A 21,986-nucleotide genomic window follows, 5' to 3' on the forward strand; every position below is an offset into this window, starting at 1 on the left:
TTCATTTTGCCCCATTTATTCAGAAATAATATTGGCTGACTCCTTATCGAGTGGCAACAATAGATTTATCAATCGGTTGTATCAAGGCAAGCTTCAACTTGAAAAACCACACCTGGAATTTAAGGTATTTCATACTCAGGCAAAGAAAAAGAAAGAAAGGAAATAAATTGAGTAGACTCAGTAGACATCAGGATAATGGGTGTGTGTTCTCAGTCATTTCTGAAAACTTCCTTAAGTTGTAGATTAAAGGGTGAATGAAAAAAGTTTAGCAGAAATACCATGAAGTATTTTTGAATATTTATTTTTTCCCCCATAGGGCTTGTAAAGGTTCTTCAGTAAAAAGAAATCTAAAAGTTATTTGTTTCCTCTCCCACTTCTTCCTGCTACCAAATCTTAGTGGCGTGCTAAATCGGTGTTTCTCATCTTTGGTAAATTACAGATGTGTGGACTATAATGCCCAGAATTTTGGAAGTTAATGTCCAAACATCATCAATTTGCCAAGGCTGAGAAATACTGGACTCAGGGGTGGGTTCTGACTTGCCTCACTGCCAGATCACGTCCTCACATGCTGTGTGGACATGTACCGCTTTGCACAGTGCTAAACCCCCAGCTTTTGCATGTGTGAAGAAGCAAAAAACAGAAAACAAGATGGCGCCCCCTGTGGCACTGCCAAGAGAGCTCTTTTGGGGGTGTTTCCAGTCAGCCAGTGCTGCCGTTTTGGTGAGCGGGAAGAAATTCCCGCTATCAGTTCTATAGAATTGGTCCAAACTGGAAGGAACCCACCTCTGACTGGACTAGATGATACATTAGTTTTCCAAGAAAGTAGGCTCCCCAAAACACGTAGCTCATATCAAGATATTTCATGATAACCATCTGGTATTCCAACAGTAGATGTCCTGTGGTTACTTTCCAGCTGTTTCCCCACTAGCTCTTCAGTATTTTGACAGCCGTGATCTGGAAGCTCCATCTCTGCGAAGATTTCCCAACATTATCATAGCCTGCAGAATATCCGATCTTCATCTTCCTATTGTGTCCTCCACAAATCTCACCAGCTTCATAATTTTTGAAAATTTCTTCATATATTATCCATATGCTTTTTTAAAGTTCTTGGGAGCTGCTCAGAAATTGCCTTGGGTGTTCCTGTGTCTTCTTTGAAACCTCTCTCTTGAATTCCATCCTTTTCCGAAGAACGGGCATCCAAGACACAACATTTCAGAAGGAACCCGAAGGAACCTTCCACCAGCTTAATCCACAGGAATCTCAAGAGCTTTGTAGACATTGTTAAGACAATCTTCCTTAATCTGCTCTGTATCCGGGTTCCTTCATCAACTTCCTCCAGGCAAAAAAAAAAATCCTCTCTTCCTCTCGTTTCTCAAAAGAACTTGTGTTCCAGATCCTGCCTACTGGAAGAGCAACTTAGGCCCAGTAGGCAAGACATCCATTACCACCGCTGCCTCTGCTGCTTGCATTCGTTACAACTGGCGTCGTTTCTTACCGCCAAGCTGGAGTCACTTAAGCGCTGGAATGAAGAGAGGGTGGTGTGGTGTGAGAAAGGTGTCCAGATTCTACTCACAACTGTGGGGGCCTTTGCTGCCTTTGGTCTCATGATCATTGCCATTGGCACAGATTACTGGCTATATGCTCGTGCCTTCATTTGCAATACCACTAATATCTCTACGGAGGAAACACCCCAGAAAGACAAGAAGGATCCTGGAGGACTCACCCATTCAGGTCTTTGGCGGATATGCTGTTTAGAAGGTAAGTCACCCGCTCACTGAAACAGGGTCAAGAGAGACAACGTTCTAGAATTGTGGAAAAATGAGTTTAGGTAGAGAAGAGAATATGCCATATGAATCTCAATGACTGTTAGGTCCCACAGAGTTGGCCTTCTCCAGGTCCTGTCAACCAGACAATGTCGCTTGGCAGGGCCAAGGGGAAGAGCCTTCTCTGTGGGGGCCCCAGCCCTCTGGAATCAGCTCCCACCGGAGATTCACACTGCCCCTACCCTCCTTACCTTCCGTAAGTGTCTTCATTTATATGACCAGGCAATTAAATCTTAGAGATATTAATGTGCACAATTGATTTTTAAAATATTAGGGATTTTAGGTTATTTATTTGTTTGTTTGTTTATTTATTTATTTATTAATCAGATTTGTATGCCGCCCCTCTCCACAGATTCGGGGCGGCTCACAGCAATAATAATACAATGTAAACAAATCTAATATTTAAGTTAATTTAAAACCCCAATTTAGAAACCAATCATACATACTAACATACCATGCATAAATTTTATAAGCCTAGGGGGAGGGAAAGTGTCAATTCCCCCATGCCTGACGACAGAGGTGGGTTTTAAAGAGCTTACGAAAGGCAAGGAGGGTGGGGGCAACTCTGATATCTGGGGGGAGTTGGTTCCAAAGGGTCGGGGCCACCACAAAGAAGGCTCTTCCCCTGGGCCCCGCCAAACAACATTGTTTAGTTGACGGGACCCGGATAAGGCCAACTCTGTGGGACCTAACTGGTTGCTGGGATTTGTGCGGCAGAAGGCGGTCCCGGAGATATTCAATTAATATTTAGTAAATTAATTGGATTTGCCACTGTATTTTATTGTTTTTATTGTATGTTATAAGCCACCCTGATTCTTCGGAGAGGGGTGGCATAGAAATCCAATAAGTAAATAAGTAAATAATATTTGTAGCTCAGGGGTCCTTGGTACTCTCTGAGCTAGGTTGTTTTCTTGCAGATGTTTCCTTACCCAAACTAAGTAATATCATCATCCTCTTCATCATCATCATATTTACTATGACTACTAGCACTGAAGATGAGAGTACCCAAGGATCCCTCCTATTACAGTACATCAAAGTTGGAGCAATTAATGGCCAAGTTCTCCAAGGAGACAATTTCTTTACTAGAAAATTTTATCCAATAAAAGAGAAAGACTAGAGGCAGAAGGCAAGAAACTACAAAAGCTTTAAACACTGCAATTATGCACTGATTAGCTGGTGTAAAAACCAATATTGCTTCCACACTGGGAGGCATTGTTTTCCCCTAAATTAACTGAAAGCAGAATTAAAACAGTAGTTCTATTTTACATTTACCCTGGTGCCATATTATGCAGCAGAGCTTGTGTTCGCGAGTTTCTATAATATTAAGTAAGTTTGAGTCAGCAAAAGTCTCCAGCATACCTTTAATTAGAAGTTCCCGCCTCACAGCTCCTGCTTTTAATTGAATTCTATACTGTACAACATCAGCATAACTGATGGGATCTCATAAATAAATTGGGTCTTGCTGCTCTTGGGATAAGAAAATTTAAATAATTACTTCCCCCCCCCCTACTGTAAGACTTTTTTTTTTAAGTGTAAGAACATAAAGAGGAAATCGGTAATCAAAACTCCTAGAGTTCAGGGGGAAGAGAGACTTGATTAATAGACATCTAAATTGCAGTTTCATTTGGAGCAGGAAGCAATCAAGCAGAAGCCACAAAGAGGAAGTTTGCAATTAAAAGCACAATAGTTTTGAAAACCATCAATAATGCTTCTTCTAATCCACATCAGGGAGACTGCCCCAAATTGTATTTGATTCCTGGGAAAAGATGGGAGCTCTGAATAAAGTTGGGTAAATTAACAGAAAGCATCTGATAACAACAGGTTGCCAATTACCGCCATCTGGATTGTCAGTAAAATGCAACTGAACAAATTCCAGATTCTAGCATAGAACATGGCCTAATTACAATTGATGGAGTGAAGCCCTTGGTGAGAGGTAGGTTTAATAGGATGACAGTTCGAGTATCTGTCTCTTGCCCTGGAAAACCATTGTTCTGCTCCAATCTGCCACCGTTTAACACAACTTAATGTAGTCAAGCACTCCGCACACACCCAAAATATAAAAAGTCAAAATGAGATGTGGAGATTCAACTGGGAGGGGATTGCTGAGATTATCAAGGAGTTTAGTTGCCTACACGCAGGTATTTATTCGTGGGGAAAACTGTTTACTGCTGAGGTGATATTACAAAAGTGATCTGACAGGGAATTCTTGTAGATACCTTCGAATCTACAAGCCAACACATTTTGGCTGTTATGACAGGCATTGTACTAAGTATAAATATGTATATGTTATGCATATAAAGCTCTGTCTTGCTGTTGAATTCCTCACCTCACCTACATAAACAGTAAACTGGCTGCCACGCTGCCCACACAGATCTACTTAAAGAGAACCTGTGTTTTCACCCCGACTTTGCCTTCCAATGCTGTGAGCCTTCCAGTAGTTTTTCTATTTTCCTTTCAGCCATTCTTGCACCGTGGGGCAAATCCATTTCCTCCAGGACAGACACAATTCCCTGATTAAGGTTTTAAGTCAATATACGCTTATCTGATACAGGTAGTCCTCAACTTACAGTCATCACTCAGCCTTGAATTATGATCATAAGATATTGTGGTTATAAGTCAAGGCATCATGTGACCAGGCCAGATTATTATTATTATTATTATTATTATTATTATTATTATTATTATTATTATTATTATTATGTCAATACAACACAGCAAACGAGATCACTATGCTGGATTTCGTATTCCATCACCAGTCGGACGCTTCCCAAGCACCTAGGACTGCGTGATGTAGCGGCGAATTATGTTTGCCGATCCCAGTAAAGCGGCTTTTTGCAATTGACAGATGGAAATCCTGTCAATTCCGATGGTTTTCAAATGTCCGCTGAGATCCTTTGGCACTGCGCCCAGCGTGCCAAGTACCACTGGGACCACTTTCACTGGCTTATGCCAGAGTCATTGCAGCTCGATTTTTAGATCTTCGTATTTCACTAATTTCTCTAGCCGCTTCTCCTCAATGCTGCTGTCCCCTGGGATTGCAATGTCGATTATTATTATTATTATTATTATTGTTGTTGTTGTTGTTGTTGTTGTTGTTGTTGTTGATTTTTTTGCAGCAGTTTTAAGCAAATGGCACAATCCTTAAGGCAATGGTTCTCATCCTGGGGGTTGGGACCCTTTTGGGGGTCAAACAACCATTTCACAGGGGTCGCCTAAGACAATGGAAAAAGACAAATCTCCCATGGTGTTAGGAACTAAAGCTTCTGGCACCTTGGGAACATATTTTTACAATCCAACCAATCAGGCTGTCCCTCTGACCTTCCCGCCAATCAACTTAAAGCTCTGTTGGGAGAATGGGTGCAAGACTTATGGTTGGGGGTCACCACAACATGAGGAACAGTGCTAAGAGGTTGCAGCATGAAAAAGGTTGAGAACCACTGCCTTAAGGGAAACCATTTCAGGGGTGAAATCCAGCAGATTCTGACAAGTTCTGGAAAACCGGTAGTGGGAATTTTGAGTAATTTGGAGAACCAGTAGCAGAAAATTTGAGCGGTTCAGAGAACCAGCAAATATCACCTTTGCTGGTGGGGAGCGGAGGGGGATTTTGCAGTGTCCTTCCCCTGCTATGCCCAACAAGCCACGCCATGCCCACCAAGCCATACTCACAGAACCGGCAATAAAAAAAAATTGGATTTCACCACTGAACCATTTTCTTCAATGGGCTTCTTCTTCTTCTTTTTTTTGGCCAGAAACTGGAAGTAAATGCTTAAACTGGCAAACAATATCACAAATCATGATGACATAACCATGGGAACTGCAAACAGCCGTAAAGGGGAACCTATTGGCAAGTGCCCCAAATCATTCCCATGACCATGGCATCGGTGGAGATTCTCAGCCATCCAGGTCATGGTTGTCCCAAAGGTGCTTTTTCAAGAGGCAATTGGACATTCTGATTTTTCTTTGAGACATTCAAGAAGCTTTCATCCAAGGAGATTTCTCCCAAGATCTTCAGAATCTTCTTGGATGAGAAGCAAAACGTATTCAAAGAATATCCAGTTCAATGAAAATTCAATGGTGAAAAAAGTAAGGTTCTACATTTAAGCAAGAAAAACAAAACGCACAGGTACAGTATATGTGCAGCGATGGGCTACCAAAATTTTTACTACCACACTGTGGCCGTGGCTTATGCGTTTTGTTTCAACATCTTTCAGTGCAAATTGGGTGGAGCTCCGCTGCGTTCCTGACCGTTCCCGTAGGAGCCCATCACTGTATATGTGGTACCTTGCTCAACAGTAGTAACTGTGGGAGGGATCTTGGAGTTCTGGTGGACAACCATTTAAATAGGAGCCAGCAGTGTGGAGCAGCTGCCAAAAAAGCCAACACAGTTCTAGGCTGCATTAACAGAGGAAGAGAATCAAGATCACGTGAAGTGTTAATTACCACTTAATAAGGCCTTGGTAAGGCCACACTTGGAATACGGCATTCAGTTTTTTTCGCCATGATGTAAAAAAGATGTGGATACTCTAGAAAGAGCCCAGAGAAGAGCAACGAAGATGATTAGGGCAGTGTTTCCCAACCTTGGCAACTTGAAGATATCTGGACTTCAACTCCCAGAATTGCCAAGGTTGGGAAACACTGGATTAGGGGACTGGAGGCTAAAACATATGAAGAACAGTTGTGGGAATTGGATAAGTCAAGTATGATGACAAGAAGGACCAGGGGAGACAGGATAGCAGCATTCCAATATCTCAGCGGTTGCTACAGAGAGAGTCATACCAGTGGCGGGTTGCACTTACCTGCACACTGGTGTGGTGTGCATGCATGCTCTTGATTCAGGCGCACCTGCATGCATCCCTCGCACAATTTTGTTTTCATGCATGTGCATGAAGCAAAAAACATGCCAAAACTTGCAAGGGGACACTCGAACGTGTGAGATTTCAGCAATTTTTTGCTATTCTGCATGCACAGAATAAAAAAAAAACCCACTGAAATCTCTCACGCATGCAAAGGAAGCCAAAAAAAAAAAAGCTGAAATTGCACAAAATTGAGATTTTGCTTCTGTGCATTGGAGGAAGCAGAAAAAGCAGAAAAATTCAGGAAAAAAGATGGTGTCACCAGATGGACTGACACCGAGCCGTCACACGCAAATTGTACAATCTGACGGCCGTTACTGGAACGGAGTTGCCTAGTGCACCAGTAGGAACCCAACCCAATAGTCAAACTATTCTCCGAAGCATCTGAGGATAGAACAAGAAGCAGTGGATGGGAACTAAACAAGGAGAGGAGCAACTTAGAACTAAGGAGAAAATTCCTGACAGTTAGAACAATTAATCAGTGGAACAACTTGCCTCCAGAAGTTGTGAATGCCCCAACACTGGAAGTTTTTAAGATGTTGGATAACCATCTGTCTGATGTAGTGTAGGGTTTCCTGCCTGAGCAGGGGGTTGGACTGCAAGACCTCCAAGGTCCCTCCCAACTCTGTTGTTATTATTATTATTAATCAAGGAGAGAAGTAACTTAGAACCAAGGAGAAATTTCCTGACAGTTAGAACAATTAATCAGTGGAACTACTTGCTTCCAGAAGTTGTGAATGTCCAACACTGGAAGATTTAAGAAGATGTTGGATAACCATCTGTCTGAAGTAGTGTAGAGTTTCCTGCCTAAGCAGCGGGTTGGACTAGAAGACCTCCAAGGTCCCTTCCAACTCTGTTATTGTGTTAATATTCTATTGGTCGCCTCTTGAAAAAGCACCATAGGAACATGACCATGGTGTGACTGTGCGTGTGTGCAGCTGTCTAACTTTGAAAACGTGGCATAAGTTGCTCTGGGTATGTCGTAACTCTATATGGCCATTAAGCAGTCATTCTGTAAGTCGAGGACTATCTGTGCTCTTCAAGTGTTGTTTTTAATTTCTATAATCTTCTAGTTGACATGGCTTATGACAAGAAGGAATCGAAGGCCAACTCATTTGGATGCTCTCCAGTAGGAGAAAATTTATGCATATCACAAAGGAATATAATTCTTACCAACCAGATGTTTTAGATTTCTTTGTCCATAATCCTCTGCCTCTGCTCACTGTAGCTGGACTAATGGATATTGAAATTCTAAACATCTGACAGGCATAAGACAGCTTCTCCCTTCTTTTCCTTTTCAAACAGAAGATACAATCACTAAAGATGGCATTTCAAAGTTTTCCCTATTACATTAAGAAGCACTTATTTAATTTGGCTTGTTAAATGATTTTCAGTCTTCTAAAGTTCCTTTACTAATATACGCTTTAATTAGGGTTTTACAATTTTGCTTTTACATTTGCTGTAGAAAAAATCTTGCCGGCTTTTAGCTAAAAAGGGGGTACATAAGCCATTAACGAGCGAGGCCTTTAAAAGAAGGAAATTATATACAGTACCGTAAGTTCCGCTCGTTGCAGCTTTTAATTTAACATGCTGGGTGGGCTTCAGTTGAGGGGAGATACCATGGACAGAGTAATTGCAACAAGTTCAAAGATTGATTAGACAGAACAGTCAAGGAAGGAGTTGCAGTAATTTCTTCTTCGTTTTTCAAAACATGAAATGGAACTGCAGCTCTATCCTTTCTTTTAAAAAGAGCAAGAAGGCATTTGGGGCATAGAGGTTTTGTTCAATGACACTGCTGTCATAGCCATTTAACCTATAGAACCATGATGGTGAACTTATTATCATTATGTCAATACAACACAGCAAATGAGATCACTATGGTGGATTTCGTATTTCATCACCGGTCGGGTGCTTCCCAAGCACCTAGGACTGCGTGATTATTATTATTATTATTATTATTATTATTATTATTATTATTATTATTATTATTATTAATTAGATTTGTATGCTGCCCCTCTCCAAAGACTTGGAGCGGCTCACAACAACAATACACAATACAAATCCAATGATTAAAAAAAGAAGAATTAAAACCCTTAATTTAAAAACAGTCATACATCCCAAACAAATCTAATAAATAATAAATCTAATAAATCTAATAAATAATAAAAAATAATAAAAACAAACCATGCATAAAACAGGACGGCCGAGGGGAATCAATTTCCCCATGCCTGGCGACAGAGGTGGGTTTTTAGGAGTTTGCGAAAGGCAAGGAGGGTGGGGGCAGACCTGATCTTCGGGGGGGGAGTTGATTCCAGAGGGCCAGGGCCGCCACAGAGAAGGCTCTTCCCCTAGGTCCCGCCAGATGGCATTGTTTTGTCAACGGGACCTGGAGAAGGCCAACTCTGTGGGACCTAACCAGTCACTGGGATTCGTGTGGCAGAACAATGGCATGCATGCGTGTGCAGGCCAGCTGATTTTTTGGCCTTGGGGAAGTCTGTTTCCACCCTCCAGAGGCTTTTGGAGGCTTCCCTGAACCCTCTATGGTACAAAAAACCAGTCCAACGGGCAAATCAGAAGTTTGGAAAAACAGACTTCCGGTTTGCCCATTGGACCATTTTTCGCACTGCGGAGGCTTCAGGGAAGCCTCCTAAAGATGACATGGTGAAAAACGGGTCAAGAGGCCAACCAGAGCTTCGTTTCAAATTCCAGTTGGCCCATTGGCCCATTTTTCGCCTTCCCCAGGCTTCATCAGCCCAAAGGCTTCAGTGAGGCCTATGTGCATAAACATGGGGCAGTGAAGGGGTTGTAAACATTTATAGGGGGGGTAGCGTGGTGGTTGTGCACATGCATGGGGGAAGGGCGCGAATGTGGACATGTGCACGCACACACGCACGTTTAGCAGGCGAGCCCCCAAAAAAAGGTTCGCCATCACTGCTATAGAAATTCTACACCATTGCTTCTCCGAGATTCAGTTGAGCATCTGTTACCCGCTGCAGCCCTCCAGCCGTTTCTCTAACCCAGCCTTAAAGCCACCAGAGTTAATCGTCTGGAACCTTGAAGCCTTCCTTCCGAGTGGGCTCAGCAGCACTTAAAGGTTAGGGATGCAAAATTGATAGCATGTGTGTGCTCACTATATAAATCTTATTCCAGCATCCACTGGCGATACAGCATATGTTTCTCAACTCAGCAGTTTTAAGATGTGTGGACTTCAAGTCCCCAGAATTCCCTAGCCAGCTGGCTGGGCAGTTCTGGGAATTGAAGTCATAGAAACATAGAAACATAGAAGACTGACGGCAGAAAAAGACCTCTTGGTCCATCTAGTCTGCCCTTTTACTATTTCCTGTATTTTATCTTAGGATGGATATATGTTTATCCCAGGCATGTTTAAATTCAGTTACTGTGGATTTCCCAACCACGTCTGCTGGAAGTTTGTTCCAAGGATCTACTACTCTTTCAGTGAAATAATATTTTCTCATGTTGCCTTTGATCTTTCCCCCAACTAACTTCAGATTGTGTCCCCTTGTTCTTGTGTTCACTTTCCTATTAAAAACACTTCCCTCCTGGACCTTATTTAACCCTTTAACATATTTAAATGTTTCGATCATGTCCCCCCTTTTCCTTCTGTCTTCCAGACTCTACAGATTGAGTTCATTCAGTCTTTCCTGATACGTTTTATACTTAAGACCTTCCACCATTCTTGTAGCCCGTCTTTGGACCCGTTCAATTTTGTCACACAACCCCTTCACTGCCCCACACATCTTAAAATCACTGAGGTTGAGAAACTTTGATGTAGCTGACTGAACAACTCATCCAAAAGGATTGCGCTAAATTGTTGTTGTTGTTGTTGTTGTTGTTGTTGTTATTATTATTATCATTATTATTATTATTATTATTATTATTATTATTATTATTATTATGTCAATACAACACAGCAAACGAGATCACTATGCTGGATTTCGTATTTCATCACCAGTTGGATGCTTCCCAAGCACCTAGGACTGCGTGATGTAGCGGCGAATTATGTTTGCCAATCCCAGTAAAGTGGCCTTTTGCAATTGACAGGTGGAGACTTTGTCAATTTTGATGGTTTTCAAATGTCCGCTGAGATCCTTTGGTACTGCGCCCAGCGTGCCAAGTACCACTGGGATCACTTTCACTGGCTTATGCCACAGTTGTTGCAGCGACTCTGGCATCACATGACAACCCATTTTTTAAAATTATTATTATTATTATTATTATTATTATTATTATTATTATTATTATTATTAATTAGATTTGTATGCCGCCAGTCTCCGCGGACTCGGGGCGGCTCACAGCAGTGATAAAACAGTATACAATGACAAATCTAATATTAAGTCTAAAATAACAATTTTACATTAAAAACCTAAAAAAAACCTTATATAAAAACATACACACAAACATTCCATACAGTATCACAGACAGAGGTGGGTTCCTCCCGATTTGGACCAGTTTGCCCAAACTGGTCGTGACCCACTGGTGACATCATGATGATGACATCATGATGATGTCACTGAACTGGATCAATTGGCACCAGTCCATGGAGGCTGAATCTTTTAAAAAAATAATAATAATTTTTTTAAAAAAAAAAACAGGATTTTTTTTTTCTTCTGAGCATGCGCAGAAACTGAATTTCTGGCACTTTGTATGTGTTGTCATTTTGTTTTTGGCTTAAAAAAAACATTTTGTGGGTTTTTTGCATTGCATATGCGTGCAAATCGCATGCACAGCCCCAAGGAAGGGCCATGTGAGGCAGGCGAATGCAAACGGGTAGCAAGGTAAGTTGAAACCAGGGGTGGGCTGCACCCCGGACAGGCGGGAACACAGTGGGGTAGCAAAACTGGAGAGCATCCAATGGAGAGCACCCAATTTGCACAGAAAGATGTTGAAAGAAAATGTAAGGCACCCTGCATAAGCCATGCCCACAGTGTGGTAGTAAAAATTTTGGTAGCCCTTCACTGGTTGAAACCCAACTCAGGTCACAGCCAGAGATTACAAGGGGGATAGAGTGGCTGGGATAGCTTCTAATAGTAAAGGCCTGGCATGAGATATAGATTTGTTTGTTTGTTTGTTTGTTTGTTTGTTTGTTTGTTTGTTTGTTTGTTTGTTTGTTTATGTATGTATGTATGTATGTATGTATGTATTCATTCATTCATTCATTCATTCCATCATTCATTCCATCATTCATTCATTCATTCATTCATTCATTCATTCATTCATTCATTCATTCATTTATTTATTTATTTAGGCTTATATGCCACCCTATTCCCAGAGGACTCTGGGCAACTCACTGCCAAATACACATAAAATGCAATATAAAACCCCTTAAAAACAGTGCAAAGCAATTTAAAACTCGCAAACAACAATTAAAACTGCTTTAAAAAAAACCCATGCATGTCTTTCTTGGTTGTCTCCCGATGGTGCGATCCAACATCAGCTTGGTAAATTAGCCTAAGATGGCTCAAGCAATCTTCTGTAACTCAATGACCTCCAAATATGGGGCATGTTGTTCCCATCGTGCTGAGAAATGCTCTTGTAAGACTGGAAATGAGTAGGAAAGCACTTATCATTGGCCATCCAGCATGAGGCTTAATTTCAGCGTGAGGCCAACTAACGCTGTGCTCTAATCCCCAAACAGCTGCTAATTTGTCTCTTCCTGTTTGCAGGGTTGAAGCGAGGGGTGTGTGTGAAAATCAACCATTTTCCAGAGGACACAGACTATGATCACGACAGTGCGGAATACCTCCTACGTATGTAGAAATAGGTGGCTTATTCATTCTTGTATCTTGGCTTTAGCAATGGCACGTCACCATCGTCCTTTGAAATGTATGGAAATTCTACGGCATCCGACCAAAGGGAAGGGGTGGAGTGGCGGCTCAGCATTTAAGATGCAGGACAGTAGCTTGTTCTAAAACCTTTTACTATCAGTTTGTGTACTCGTGCACATGCACGATACTTCTGCGCATGTGCAGAAATGCCCTGGGAAGGTAGGTGAGCCCTCCTAACACTGCTGCTACCGGTTCCTAGAACTGGGCCAAGCCGGAAGCAACCCACCGCTGATGCTGGACTTTTCACCTGGAAGGCCAGCAGCCCAGATTAGAGACCCTAATGCCATGCTATGGGGTGAGTTCCCATCCTTGTTCCAGCTCCCATCAACCCAGGACAGTGATGGTGAACCTTTTTGTTCTCGGGTACCAAAAGCACATGTGTGTGCGCTATCGTACATGCGTGAGTGCCCACACCCATAATCCACTGCCTAGTGAGGGTGAAAATGGCCTCCCCCATTCCCCAGAGACCCTCTGGAGACTAGAAATAACCCATTTTCCAACCTGGTGGGCCTGGTAGGCCCGTTTTTCGCCGTCCCCATCTTCCAGAGGCTTTCCTGGAGCCTGAGGAGGGCAAAAATGGCCTCCCTATCTCCCCAGAGGCTGAAAATGCCCTCCCAGAGCCTCTGTGCAAACCGAAAATAAACTGGCTGGCATGCACATGCATGCTGGAGCTTAACTAGGGCAATAGCTTGCATGCCATCAGATATGACTCCATGTGTCACCTGTGGCACACGTGCCATAGGTTTGCCATCACTGACCTAGGAGTTTGAAAGCAGGTAAAGGCAAGTAGACAAATATATATAGCATTTCAGTGGGAAGGTAATAGACCTCCATGATATCATGCTAGTCACATGTCTATGGAAACGTCTTTCCAAAGCGCTGTCTCGCGGCCTTGAAATGGAGATGAGCATCTCCTTCTCTCTATGGTGGGGTAGGGGAAGGATGCTGCACCATAACAGCTAGCAGAGTAAAGGTCGCAGGGACCACCATAGAACTATTGAATCCTATAAAAGGGATGCGATTTTTGTTTTAGTGGTGAAGGAGTGAAGAGGTCTTTGGAGAACGTCATATTGCAGAGAAAGATCCTCTTTTGAGACTTAGAATGCCTGGGAAAGCATAAAGAAACCACAGCAACATAGAGGCAGCTTTTCCAAACTTCTGAGTACTCTGTAGGACGACTTCTCATGGGACCCCATCTGTCACCCCCCACCCACCCATCTTTCACCGGCACGGCCACCCCCAAATAACGAAAGTAGGGCTGGCATCTTCATTTATGTGAATTATGCTTCAGAGTAAGACTCCAGCCAAATTATGGCCATAGATGTTTAATTGCTTTCTGTATGCCAAAAGACAAGGGGAAGACCCATATGGCTCTCTTCCCTGCAGCCTTCCAATATTAAAAATTTACCTCCTGGTCAAAAAGCAAGGGACACCAATATTTGCAGAGGAAGTTAACCTACAGTGAGGTCAGCGAGAGATAATATACTTATAGATATATATATTGAACTATCTTAGGCTATTTACCAAGCTGATGTTGGATATACTGTATAGCAGTGATTTTCAACCTTTTTTGAGCCGCGGCACATTTTTTACATTTACAAAACCATGGGGCACATTGGGGGGGGGGGCAGCTAAAAAAATATTGGACAAAAAAAAATCTCTTTCTTCCTCCCTTTCGCTCTATTTCTCTCTCCCTCTTTCTCTCCCTTCCTCTTTTTTTCTCTCTCTCCATCCCTCTTTCTCTCTTCCTTCTTTCCTCTTTTTTGCTCTCTTTCTCTCTCTCTCCCTCCCTCCCTCCCTCCCTCTATGTCTTTCTCTCTCCCACCTTCCCTCCCTCTCTCTCTCTCTCTCTTGCTTGCTTTCTTTATCTCTCTTGCTCTCTCTTGCTTTCTTTCTCTCTTGTTCTCTCTCTCTCTCTCTTTCTTTCTCTCTCTTGCTTGCTTTCTCTTTCTCTCTCTTTCTTTCTCTCTCTCTCTCTCTTGTTTTCTTTCTCTGAGCTTCACGGCACACCTGACCATGTCTCACGGCACACTAGTGTGCCACGGCACACTGGTTGAAAAACACTGCTGTATAGCACAACTTGGCTGACGATGACTGCTACTACAAAAATAGATCTCAACCGTTAAAAGATGCATGGTCTCCATCAGAGAATAAAACTGGAAGGGGACGCAGCATTATAACTAGTTATATGGTTTAATTAGGAATAGATAACAACATCCACAACAACAACAACAGAGTTGGAAGGGACCTCGGAGGTCTTCTAGTCCAACCCCCTGCTTAGAAAGGAAACCTACACTACTTGAGCAAATGGTTATCCAACATCTTAAAAACTTTCAGCGTTGGAGCATTCACAATTTCTGGAGGCAAGCTGTTCCGCTGATTAATTATTCTAACTGCCAGGAAATTTCTCCTTAGTTCTAAGTTACTTCTCCCCTTCTTTAGTTTCCACCCATTGCTTTTTGATCTACCTTCAGGTGCTTTGGAGAATCTCACCCATCTACCCATTTATCACTACATCCAAGCAATTTAGGACAGTGTTTCTCAACTGAGATGTGTGGACTTCAACTCCCAAAATTCTCCAGCCAGCATGGGAATGCTAGCTAGGGAATTCTGGGAGTTTTGAAATTCATACATTCGAAAGTGCTCAAGGTGGAGAAACACTGCTCTAAATTGCATGGATCGATGGATCAATGGATGAATCGATAGATCAATGGATTTAGTACAACTCAATATATCCACCCGCACATTGCTTTGCAGAAGCAATACTTTGTGCACTGTGGGAGATAGGCCAGACCCGGAACGGGGGGGGAACGTGGTTCCGGTGGTGGCAAGGTACCGTGTAGGCTAGTTCTGGCAAGGCTGCCGGGCGTGCACGCATGTACATGCCAACTGGCATTTCCTTGGCCTGCCCTGCCGTGAGTGCTGCCTTCCCCCGCCGCAAGCCCCTCGCTCGTCTCTCGCGCCAGCTCCCCCCACTGCACGTGCTACCGCCATTCACCCTGCTACCTGTGCTCGTTCTGCCCTCCCCCATCACCCGTGCTTGTGCTGATTTCCCCCCCCCATCGCCTGCACTACTGCCGTTCTTCCTGCCACACGAGCTCTCACCGGCTTCCCTTGCTGCCCACGTTTGTGCCGGCTATCTCCCCTCACCATCCGTGCTATCGCCATTCTCCCCAAGAGTAAGAGGCGAACCGCGACAGCGCGGGTGGCCACTTACCTTATTTTTGTCTGTTTCTGTTTTTTCCGCTTCTGCATATGCGCAGAAGCAAAAAAACCCAAAATCTCTCACACACATGTGTCCTTGCACGAGGGTCGGCTTCTGCGCATGCACAGAAGTGGAACTCTGCACGGGGACACATGTGCAGGGTGCATGCACGTGTGCTCCCAGCCCATTCCGGTTTGGCCAGGAATGGCGGCCCACTCCTTGAGATAGGACACCAAACTCAAAATTGGGAGTACTTAATACATGCTTGTATTTCAACACAATTACACAGAGAATGTGTTATACACAAAATTCCTGCATGTCCTCGGAAAATATTCAGCCCATTTTCAGGAAATATTCAACCCATTTTCCTGAAAGCCAACATAACTATAATGTAACATAACATAACATAAACCAATTGAACAGCTTGCCTTCAAAGGTTGTGGGAGCTCCATCATTGGAAGCTTTCCAAAAGAGACTGGGCTGCAATCTGTCAGAGATGGTGTAGTGTCTCCTGCTTGGGCAGGTGTTGGATTAGATGACCTGCAACAGTGATGGCAAACCTATAGCACACTTACCACAAGTGGCATGCAGAGCCATATCTGAGGGCAGGCGAGTTGTTGCCCTATGTCAGCTCCAGTACACATGAACACGCTGGCCAGTTGAAAACGGGTCAACGGGCTAACTGGAAGTTCACTTGGGTGCTCATCCTCAGCTTCCTTTTGGCTGTCAGAGGTCTTCTGGAAGTTCTTTGGGTTCAGATAGTTGCAACCAGGCCTCGAACACCTCAGCCCATTTCTTCTGCAGCTGGGAAGAATTTCCCGAGGGCCTCTGCAGCCAATAAAAGCGCTCCAGGTCAATCCAGTGCTCTGTTATCCGCTACAGAGGCCTTCCTGGCTGCAGAAGAAATGGGCCGAGGTGGGCGAGGCCTAGTTGCAGCTATCTGAAGTAAATAGTAGGGCAGCTCCACTTCCTTTCATTTCCAAACTCCCAATTGGCCCGTTGAGGCATTTTTCGCCTTCCACAGGCTTCAGGAGGCTTTCCCAAACTCTAGGGAGAGTGAAAAACAGCCCAACAGGCCTACTGGAAGTGAGGAGGCTTCAGTCAGGCTGCGTGCATGCACAGGGGTAGGGGAAGGGAAGCAACAGGGGAGGTTTGTGTGCATGTGCAGGGCATTGCATTATAGCTGTGGGCACGCATGCACATGCTATCGCACCGCGCACGCACCCCAGCCAAAAAAGCTTCTCCATCACTGACCTATGAAGTCCCTTCCAACTCTGTTAATCTGTTAATTCCTCTTTCCCAGTCATGAATAGATAAATCACAGCACAACCATTTTTTCAGGTGGCACACAGAGCCTTATTGGAGGAGACACAAGGTGTTGCCCTATGTCAGCTGCAGCTGATTTTCGGCCTTAGGGAAGGATGCTTGGTCCTGCAGAGGCTTCAGGAAAGCTTCCCTGAAGCCCCGGAGTACAAAAACCAGCCAACGGGCAAAACAGAAGTTTGGAAAAACAGACTTCCGGTTTGCCATTGTGCTGTTTTTGCACTCTGGAGGCTTCAGGGAAGCTTCCTGAAGCCCCAAAGTGCAAAAAACAGCACAATGGGTAAACCGGAAGTCTGTTTTTCCAAACTTCCAGTTTGCCTGTTGGGCTGGTTTTTTCACAATCCCAGGCTTGTGGTCTGTGTGCATGCATGGGAATTGTGCACATATGCAGAAGAGCATAAGGGATGCGTATGGGTGGGGGAAAGACAATGGGTGTAGGCACATGTGTGCATGCTAGTACACACACACACACTTTCAGCACACAAATAAAAAAAGGTTTGTCACCACTGGCTTACAGCATCACTTGAAGAAGCAAACGAGAGGTCATATGCTGCTCCTGGACACAAGCATTACTTCCCTTGTCAGTTTATTGTAATGGTGGCAAGGAGATAGAAGAGAAACAAGGCCATCACTAGCCTATCATCCACAGACTAATGGCATGCACAAAAGACCCAAAGTGCATTTTTCCTTTTTTATACTAAAGAGAATCAAGGGGGGTAGAATCTTGAGTTTCTTCTTCGTGCAAAATTCATACAAGTAGTCCTCAACCTACAACCACAATAGAGCCAAAAAAATTCTGTTGCTACGTAAGACTTTTTCCAAGTGAGTTTTGCCCCATTTTACAATTTTTCTTCCCACGGTTGTTAAGTGACTCACTGCAGTTCCTAAGTGAGTAACATAGTTGTTAAGTGAATCTGGCTTCTCCATTGACTTGGCTTGTCAGAAGGTAGCAAAGAGTCATGGGTGGAAGAAAAAAATCATAGATAGTTTCTTTCAGAGCCATTGTAACTTTGAACGGTCACTAAGTGAACTGTTGCAAGTCAAGGACTACTTGTATTTTCCTAATACAAGCTGCACACTGTTATTCTCCATACCCTTCTACAAATATAAGGAATAACCTCCCCCCTCTCAGTATTTTCAAAACGTGTCTGGCTTCATCTATCTTAATTGTCAAACCAATCTGACTCTCTACAGTAAAATCTGTTGATTTAATACTGTGTGTGCTCTATCCCTGTTATTCTAAAGTGTGTAAAATCTATTATGTGCGCCATTATTATAATCTTGGGATGCTTTGAAAAATCCCGTAAAAATGGTGTTACCTATATACTACTAATACTTTCCTGTCTCTTTGTCTGCTTGTAACCTTCAATTAGCCCAAATGGTACATCATAATGCAAAAAATGTTTGAATCAGGTACGTCAAGTCCACCAACTTAAAGAATGCATAAAAAATCTGGGACTCATTACTCTTACGTAATTGAAATTTCACAGATCTTCACACTAATTGTTTTCACAAAATTGTAACTACTGCAGTGTGGATGGAGTCAGCCACAGCTGTGTGGTCATAATTTCCATATAGAGTGGTACCTCTACTTAAGAACTTCATTGATTCCGTGACCAGGTTCTTAAGTAGAAAAGTTTGTAAGTAGAATCAATTTTTCCCATAGGAATCAATGTAAAAGAAAATAACGCATGCAAACCCATTAGGAAAGAAATAAAAGCTTGGAATTTATGTGGGAGGAGGAGGAGGAAGAAGAGAGGTCAGTTTCTGCTGAAGGAAGAAGGTGAGGGAATAAAAAAAATCCAAAACTTTAAGGATTTTTTAAAAAAAGAAGGACTCTGAGGCAGCAAGGAGGAGCACGCACCTCCCATACACCCAATGCGAGGCTGCCTCCCATACACTGCGCCAGAGAGAGAAACCCTTGGGGGGGAGGGATGGCAGGAAACTGGCCGGGCCTTTGTGCCACTCTCAAATTTCCTGGGAAATTTTTCCAGGCTCAGGTTCTTAAGTAGAAAATGGTTCTTAAGAAGAGGCAAAAAAATCTTGAACACCCGGTTCTTATCTAGAAAAGTTCTTATGTAGAAGCATTCTTAGGTAGAGGTACCACTGTACTCCTTGCCAGCTGCCCACAAGGAAGGTCAATGGGGAAGACAGTAGGAAGTCAAAAGTCGTTCCAACTCCCACTTTTTTGCCCATCTGTGGTCATTCTGTTTCTCAGTTTAAGGAAGTGTCTTTCAAAAGGTAACTCAGTAGGTTGTCTGGTTAGTTCTAAAATGCAGACAGTGGGATTGACGCAGAGAAGTAAGAGTATTTATGGATTTGGCTCAGCTTTTTCCGAGCCTAACAAATTAGGATGTTTGATTCTATTAAGACTATCTTCAGGTTTAAGTTCTGTTCCATCGTGTTTGAGAATTTCATTTAGTAACGGCGTCAACAATTCAGTTTGCAGAATTCTTTCTGGGTATAAAAGACTGAGGATATAGCCCTGATGGTTTTCTCTCACTTGGCCAAATTTAAATAATCTCCATCATTCCTGTTGCTGGCAAGAACATTTGCTAGCATAAGCTGGATAGCTTGTGTTGCCAATTCCTATTCTGCCACAGTAAGGGAAATGGCAAATGGAACTGTTTTGTACATTTATTGTGGGCTAACTTAGGAAAAAGAGATAGTTAGAGCAGTGTTTCCCAACCTTGGCAGCTTGAAGATATTTGGACTTCAACTCCCAGAATTCCCCAGCCAGCATTTGCTGGCTGGGAAATTCTGGGAGTTGAAGTCCAAATATCTTCAAGTTGCCAAGGTTGGGAAACACTGAGTTAGAGTACTGGGGCACTCACTTGAGGACGACTAACCTGGGAATTCTAGTCCCATCTGAAGCACAAACCGAGCTGAATCACCTTGAGCCAGTTTATCTTAGCTCTAGGAAGGAAGCAATGGCAAACCACTCTTGAAAAACTGTGCCAAGAAAATTGCAGGACCAACCAATACCTTCCCCTTCCTCTTATCAGGGATCTAAACTTATCCAACTAAAATGGACTAAAATTCTTATAGTCTCCAGCTAACATTAATAAATAATCTAGTACATATGAAGAAAGGGTTGGGAAAAATTCCCTCATTGGTCTGAATGACTGGAAAACGACAAGCAGAAAGCCAGCTCATTTTCTTCAATGTTAACTACTTAAAAACAAATGTTTCATTAGGTATTACAATTGTATAAAACTAGGTTAGTTCTACAAAAGGCAAAATGGAGAACTTCCTGCCCAGTGATAAAACTCAAAACCGCATCCCAGCAGTCACAACTACAATTCCTATCCAGATTTAAAGTACAGTGTTCCCTCAATTTTCACGGGGGATGCGTTCTGAGACCGCCCGCGAAAGTCGAATTTCCGCAAAGTAGAGATGCGGAAGTAAATACACTATTTTTGGCTATGAACAGTATCACAAGCCTTCCCTTAACACTTTAAACCCCTAAATTACAATTTCCCATTCCCTTAGCAACCATTTAGATTATTACTCACCATGTTTATTTATTAAAGTTTATTTTAAAAAATATTTATTAAAGGCGGATGAAAGTTTGGCGATGACATACGGCGTCATCGGATGGGAAAAAACGTGGTATAGGGGGAAAAAGCGTGAAGTATTTTTTAATTAATATTTTTTAAAAACCATGGTATAGACTTTTTGCGAAGTTCGAAGCCGCGAAAATCGAGGGAACACTGTAATCCTAACAGAGTAACCACCCGTTATGAATCCAAGGTAGAAATAAGATTTTCCATATCAAAAACAAGTGTGTAGATAACCTCATCATCTAACTATCGGAATATTTTTACCAACCCATGAAATAACGTGCAAAAAAGAGAGTTTCAAGTCAACATTAAATATTTGGGTTCTCTTTAACATTCATTTGCAACCTCCTTGCTACTCATTCCTGTCTGTTTCTCTGGAACAAGAAGGCATAAACATTGTTTGCAGCATCCCATGATTGCTGCACAATATTATGAACATCCAATCTTTTAAAAAAGGCATTTGGAGATTTAGAATATAAAACTGGACATCCCTGGACCTTTGTCATTTCTTCACGGAAACTCTGTACCTTTGCCAGAGGCCTGCGATGTAAATGAAACAAGGTTTATTGGAGGCCATAGTTAGTTTATTTATTTATTTTATTTTATTTATTGATTTTGTCCAATACATAATACACATTGAAGAGAAAGATATGTAATAATATAAGTAAAGAAAAGAATAGAAGAAAAGATATAAAAGTATAGGTGAACATATTTGAAAGGAAGAAAAGATAAATGAGATAAGGAGAGACAATTGGACGGGGGACGGAAGGCACACTGGTGCACTTATGCACGCCCCTTACTGACCTCTAAGGAACCTGGAGAGGTCAATCGTGGATAGTCTAAGGGAAAAATGTTGGGGGTTAGGGGTTGACACTACTGAGTCAGGTAATGAGTTCCACGCTTCGAGAGTTCAGGCATATTTGGTGTAACATATTAAATAAGACAACTTTTACACTGTAGCTCAGGGGTGTCACACTTGATTTTATTGAGAGCTGCATCAGGGTTGTGCTTGAACTTGGGGAGGTTGGGGGGGCATGGCCAGCTCAACATCACTCGTGTCGGGGCGCCTGTGATGGGCCAAGAGCTCTGCTAGCGAAAAAGGGCCCCTGAATGCCATTTCCTTCTGTGATGGCCTCCTGCAACCCTCTGCCAGCGAAAACAAAGCTCAGGAGGGCTCCATTTTCAAGTCAGTCAGTGATGGCCTGTTACCGGAAAGGTAAGGTACTACGTTCAGGTAGTGATTTTGGGGATGTGCACGGAGCTGCGTATCCCTGACATGTGCACACGTGCACACGCATGAGACTTGGCTTTTGCACAGGCATAGCAAGCAAAATATTGTGCAAAGATGCTCGCTTAAGTGAGATTTCACTGAT

At 42.9% G+C, this 21,986-nt stretch overlaps 1 protein-coding gene across 1 annotated transcript in view; it reads left to right on the forward strand.

The window, feature by feature from the left end:
• The first annotated feature begins 648 nt into the window (after window positions 1-648).
• The window catches only part of CACNG8 (calcium voltage-gated channel auxiliary subunit gamma 8), a 28,616-nt gene continuing 7,278 nt past the window's right edge, over window positions 649-21,986 (forward strand). Inside the window, exons 1-3 of the mRNA XM_070728558.1 lie at window positions 649-720; window positions 1,380-1,758; window positions 12,361-12,444. Of these exons, the coding sequence (XP_070584659.1) occupies window positions 649-720; window positions 1,380-1,758; window positions 12,361-12,444 (535 nt within the window). The remainder of the gene's footprint in view (window positions 721-1,379; window positions 1,759-12,360; window positions 12,445-21,986) is intronic.

This window comes from Erythrolamprus reginae, chromosome Z, assembly GCF_031021105.1.
Source record: "Erythrolamprus reginae isolate rEryReg1 chromosome Z, rEryReg1.hap1, whole genome shotgun sequence".
NCBI classification, from domain to species: Eukaryota; Metazoa; Chordata; class Lepidosauria; order Squamata; family Dipsadidae; genus Erythrolamprus; species Erythrolamprus reginae.